Source organism: Gobio gobio (genome assembly GCF_949357685.1).
Source record: "Gobio gobio genome assembly, chromosome: 17".
Classification (NCBI taxonomy): domain Eukaryota; kingdom Metazoa; phylum Chordata; class Actinopteri; order Cypriniformes; family Gobionidae; genus Gobio; species Gobio gobio.
The window spans coordinates 45,151,163-45,157,162 of NC_137110.1; the positions used below are offsets into that span (position 1 = coordinate 45,151,163).

Consider the following 6,000-nt stretch of genomic DNA (forward strand, 5'->3'; position numbering starts at 1 on the left):
TTTTTGTTCAGCCGAATTAAAGTATCCCCATGTGGCTGGAATATGATTACACTGGGGAATTTAGTGTCAGTGGCACAAATGCCACGGGCTCTTTAGTGAGGACTAAATCCTAAACCCCCAGGCTGCTTATTCTTGCTTTAAAAAAATAATTATGACTAATAAAGAGATTATTACACTGTAACCAATTATCGCCGATTAAAGGGTGATCAAACTGCAGCTTATAATGATGGGAAATCCTGGCAGTCTACTTAAAAAAATAAGTAGCGTCTGCTGTTCTAAAAACCATATAGGCTACCTATTATTATTATTATTAGGCCTAATTGTTATTTATTAATGCAGTTCAAGATATTTTTGACAGATGGATTTAATCAAATAGCTTATGCCCTCGAGCAGTTCTCGCAAAGAGAATGCGCAAAAATTAATACGCTTTTTAAAATGTCTTCAACATACCCAAAACGAATTATTCATATCTACTATATTTCCTTTGATAGACGACCTATATCAAAAGTCCATCTGTCACGGCTGATGCAAACTGAACGAAAACATTCATCATCGATTGTGTCACGCATTCAACAATAGCCTAAATACAATGTTTGTGCTCAGTCAGATTAAATTTTTTTTTTCGTTTTTGCTCTAAGATTAGCATTTTCCAATTTATTAAAAGTGAATGCATTGCACACAAAAGTTTTAGGCTATATCGATATTAATGAAGCTGTCAAAAAGTTCGTATTTGCTTAAAATGATAGAAGAAAAACAAAGAATTTCCAAGCACTTTTAGCACTAAAAACGATTTGATACAAATGAAATAAAATGCAAAAACGTAGGCCTATCTTAAAAAATGTAGCGATCGTTTTAAGAAAGAGAAAGTTTATGAGCACACACACACACAAATGCCTATTATATAGCCTACTGTTTGTTTACGACTAATACACAACTTTTTTGTTGTTGTTGTAAGAGTCCTCTATTCTGTTGCAATGCACATATTTTGTGAAAGACATTGGCCTGGGAAATAATTATTCCTTTATTTACTAGGGAACTAGCATAAATGATTTCATTTACAATTAAATGAATTAGCCTACAATTAAAACGGTCTGCGATAAATCATTTATTCCTGTAATATAAGGAGAACGTGCATTTTTGCAAGTTGCCTCTTTTTTTTTTGCAGTGATGCCATAGAAGAACCATTTTTAGCTCGAAGAACATTTAAAAAAATCTAAAGAACCCTTTATGCGATGCTAAGATTCCATGGACGTTGCCAATAAAGAATGTTTATTTTCAAATTCGGTCAATAGCCTAATTTCTTTTTCGGGTAGTGGAATTATTTTCATGATAGGTCTCTTTTATGGATATAAGCCTAATTATGCGTTATCATGACCATCACATGTGTGAGATGCAACATTGCAACCGCAAAACACCACGAACTCATAATCTAATAAAATTAAATGATTATTTAGTCATGAAAGTAATGTTCTGCATTGTCTGTCGTTTATCAGAGTGAGGCGATGCAGCACTACGGGGTGAACGGCTACTCTCTGCACGCCATGAACTCGCTGAGCGCCATGTACAACCTGCATCAACAGGCCGCTCAGCACGCGCAGCACGCGCCCGACTACCGGCCCTCCGTGCACGCGCTCACCCTGGCAGAGAGACTGGCAGGTAACCGCTCACCAGAAATGTCTTTGACATATAGATAGATAGATAGATAGATAGATAGATAGATAGATAGATAGATAGATAGATAGATAGATAGATAGATAGATAGATAGATAGATAGATAGATAGATAGATAGATAGATAGATAGACAGATAGACAGATAGATAGATGTTTGTTATGAAACTCACCATAATTCATGTCCAATGACTGTGTATTTAGACATCATCTTGGAGGCGCGGTACGGCTCTCAGCACAGGAAGCAACGCCGCAGCCGCACAGCCTTCACCGCCCAGCAGCTGGAGGCGCTGGAGAAAACTTTCCAGAAAACTCACTACCCTGATGTGGTTATGCGTGAACGGCTGGCCATGTGCACCAACCTACCCGAAGCTCGAGTGCAGGTGAGTTCACAGCACGTGCGGACACCAGCCAATGGGATTTGTTGAGTACAATTGATGGGAAATAATTGCATGACCAAAAACCAACCAAAAGAGGCCTGTGCACACAACACAACTATGGTTTGTGGCAGGATGCAATTTGTTTGCAGAATTATACATCGCTGATGCTATATTTGTGCAGCTTAATGAAAGACACTAAAGGCAAATGCATTGATCAATTTTGAGAATTTGGGGTTATTTTGCTTCTCCTTTTAAACTAAATGGAAAGAAAACCTCCAAAATGTGCAATTCAGACTTTATTTTATTATTAAATTTGATCTATTTGCTTCTGTAGATTTTAATTACAATCAGCACTTACTGTATACTCCAAATCTTCCCGATTTATATCTATATTCTGAAGGTTTTTACAAAGGGTTTGTTCATGTATCATTCGCCTTTTTTATATTTTTGTTCTTTAAAACATGGTGAAAATATTTTTTTTCTTGCTGTTAATAGTATTTTCTGATTTATGGAGCTAAAGAAATATCCAAAATCACCTCTGTAAAATTCTTTAACACTAATATGTCAACAAAATGAAGCAAGAGATTTCTGTTCTGGAAATTGATGCAAATTTCTGCACACTTTAGATATTGTCTCATTTGCATATTTGAACATAACATAAAAAAAAACTTGTAATACAAAATAATTGTCTTGGTGTATTGGGGGACATATGGTCATATTTATCAGTTATTTTTATTTTACCCTATTCACCTGTGGTTTCTTGCCTTAAAGGCATAGTTCACCCAAAAATAAAAATTCTGTCATTATTTACTCACCCTCAAGTTTTTCCAAACCTGTGTGAGTTTCTTTGTTCTGCTGAACACAAAAGAAGATATTTTGAAGAATGTTTGTAACAAAGCAGATAGAGCAACCATTGACTACCATAGTATTTTTTCCCTACTATGGTAGTCAATGGTTGCTCTGATCTGCTTGGTTACAAACATTCTTGAGTGTGAGTAAATGATGACAGAACTTTCATTTTTGGGTGAACTATCCCTTTAAATCAACGATTCACTTGACAACCTTTAAAGATTTACAAACACCAATTTCTTCACACTAACAGGTTTGGTTTAAAAACCGCCGTGCAAAGTTCCGCAAGAAGCAGCGCAGCTTGCAGAAAGAGCAGCTTCAGCGGCTGAAGGAAGCTGGGATGGAGAGCGGGCAGGAAGAAGGAAAAGAAGAAGCTCCACCAACTGAGGCTCAAGACTCTCCCTCCCCTTCAGATGGGCGTGGCCCCATGTGTCCCCCGCCCTGTGAGCTGAATGAGGAGGTGAATGTCACCTCACCGGAACAGTCAGGGGCGGAGTCAGGGGCTGAGGACATGACTGACAGAGAGGACGAATCGTTGTCCATCAAAGATGAAATAAAAGAGGTGGAGCCACCCCTGACGACAGACGACAGTTTACCTTCTTGCAAGCCAATCAGCCCTAAATCAGGTATAAATCTATTTATGTATCATCTTTCTTTCACAACGCTTAAAAGGAGTAGTATCCAGAATTAAAGTGTTAGTTCAACCAAAAATTAAATTACTGTCATAATTTACTCACCCACATCCTTCCAAACTCATGTGACTCCGGGAAACACAAAAGGAGAAACACTGAAGAATGCACTGAAGTCAAGCTCCAGAAATTACCAAGAAAAAGCACCGTAACAGTAAATAAGGACATAATTTACTCTATAGGTTAAAATCTGGTTACATTGATCATTGATCAGATTTAAATAAAAGCCTAAGTTTACACGACACTGTTTTCAACTAAAAACTGAAAAGTTTTGATTTGCGGATTTTGCCGCTCATTTACACGACAATGACTTTTTAGGGGGGCTGATAACTAAAGTTTTTGAAAACGATACTGTTATTGTCCCTGTTTAAACGACAAAAACGCAAATTGGTGAAAATAGTGACGCCATGCGTATTACGTGTTCAGTCTGTAGTTTTTCTTTACATAGTGATGTCGCCAACTACTGGCTTGGCAGCATAATACAGCGTTTTTTATCATTTTTTTTGGTCGTTTAGTACATCGTTGTCGTGTAAACATTCCTCAAATCTGTACATTATATAAAGCAATCGTATCACAAAACTTGGATTAAACCGCTAGATTCACATGGATTCATTCAAGCCTTTGTAACCTTTTTAGATCCTTTAAGTTTTGATTTCCTGGACTTTCAATAGAGGGATTGTCTGGCTATCATCAGACCAAGCTCAATTTAAGATTGAACATTGGTCTGGGGAGTCTGCTCTGTATTTTTTACTGCACGCGAGCATAAATGCGCATAAATTAAATGACTCTGTACGCAATTGGATAGTCCTTCAACCAATCAGACCACAAGAGGCGTGATAAACAAGCATAATTCAAATAACTCTGTATGCAATTGGATAGTCCTTCAACCAATCAGACCACAAGAGGCGTGATCAATGGGAAAAGACCCATCGCTTCTCTATCTGTCATCATGATAATCCCTCCAATAGCGGGCCAGGTGGATAAGCCAGTCTGTGATTGGTTCCCGCAAAAGTGTAACAGAAGCAGTAGAAGTGAATGTACGGGTTTCCAGAATGAGTTGCCGGGGCGTAATCAAATCGCTGGCAGATCAGGCTGGGTTTACCCAGTCTAATAGAGGGACATAAACCTCTCAGGTTTCTTTAAAAATATCTTAATTTGTGTTTCGAAGATGTGTGTTTGGAACAACATGAGAGTGAGTAATTGATGACACAATTCTAATTTTTGACCAAATATTCCTTTAAAAGGAAGCCTATGTGCCATTGGTAAATGAAACCAAAGTCTTATGGGTTTGGAACATCAATGACAATGAACTATATCTTTAAGAATGTTGAATGCAAATGGAAATGGTATTACATTGTCCTCTACCTCTCTCCCCAGATGAGCTGCTTGGTTCTCCGGCTCTTCCCTCCTCCAGTGGAGTCAGTGGCGGCATGGCTCAGACTAATTCCTACGCCTCGTCTCCTCTCAGTCTGTTCCGTCTGCAGGAACAGTTCCGCCAGCACATGGCCGCCACCAACAACATCATGCACTATCCCGCCTTCGACGTGACCACGCCCTCCTCCTTACCCTACCTGGGCGTAAATGTGAACATGGCGTCTCCGTTGGGATCGCTGCCATGTCAGCCCTACTACCAGACCCTGTCTCAAGCCCAGCAGATGTGGAGCAGCCCTCTGATGCAGGGCTCTGGTGCTCTACCGGCCCTCAACAGCAAAACCACAAGCATCGAAAACCTGCGTCTGAGGGCGAAGCAGCATGCCGCATCACTCGGCTTGGACACGCTACCAAACTAACCACTGATCAATGTCTTGAGTCCAGGATCTAAGGCCCTGTTTACAGCTGGTATTAAGAAGCGTTTTAGTCGATCGGATCACAAGTAGACGAGGGAGACGGTTATACCGGGTGTTTTAATCCCTCTCTTTTGTCCACTTTCAACCACTTCTGTCCTGATTTCTTTGAGGGCAGGGTCTATGGGTGGGTAAACGTATGGGTTTTTTCAGATCTTTCGATGTAATGGGACAAAATAAGCTCATCAGCATGACAGACGCAAGACTAGCCGAACGCTGTGAGTGTGAGTGTGTGTGTTAGTGTGTGCTTGGTACGTTTTTCGTCTTCAAACCAAACTTAGGTCTTAATGCGGACAAAGTTTAAATCCCGTCTGTCTAGCGCGCTATCCATGTTTATGCATTAGGTCAGTAGGTGGAGAGTAGGCAGTCTTTTGTGGCTGTTTGTATGCATTCGATCACATGACCGCTTACACTACAAAAGCAATCCGGTCAAATGCGTTTTTCAACTACCTCTGGAAGTGGTCTAAAGTGGACAAGCTCAAAACGTTTTAGACCCTGTTTACACCTGTATTTAGCGTTGTCCACTTGTGATCCTATCGACCAAAATGCATCTTAATACCAGGTGTAAA

General features: G+C 39.7%; 1 protein-coding gene across 1 annotated transcript; it reads left to right on the plus strand.

Moving 5' to 3' along the window:
- Positions 1-1,502: 1,502 nt before the first annotated feature.
- dmbx1b (diencephalon/mesencephalon homeobox 1b) lies at positions 1,503-5,377 on the plus strand (the record flags this gene model as incomplete). The annotated part of the gene is made up of 4 exons (XM_079840630.1): positions 1,503-1,656; positions 1,874-2,052; positions 3,152-3,524; positions 4,965-5,377. 4 exons carry the CDS (start codon positions 1,503-1,505, stop codon positions 5,375-5,377), a joined length of 1,119 nt encoding a protein of 372 aa, XP_079696756.1.
- Between the last annotated feature and the right edge of the window lie 623 nt (positions 5,378-6,000).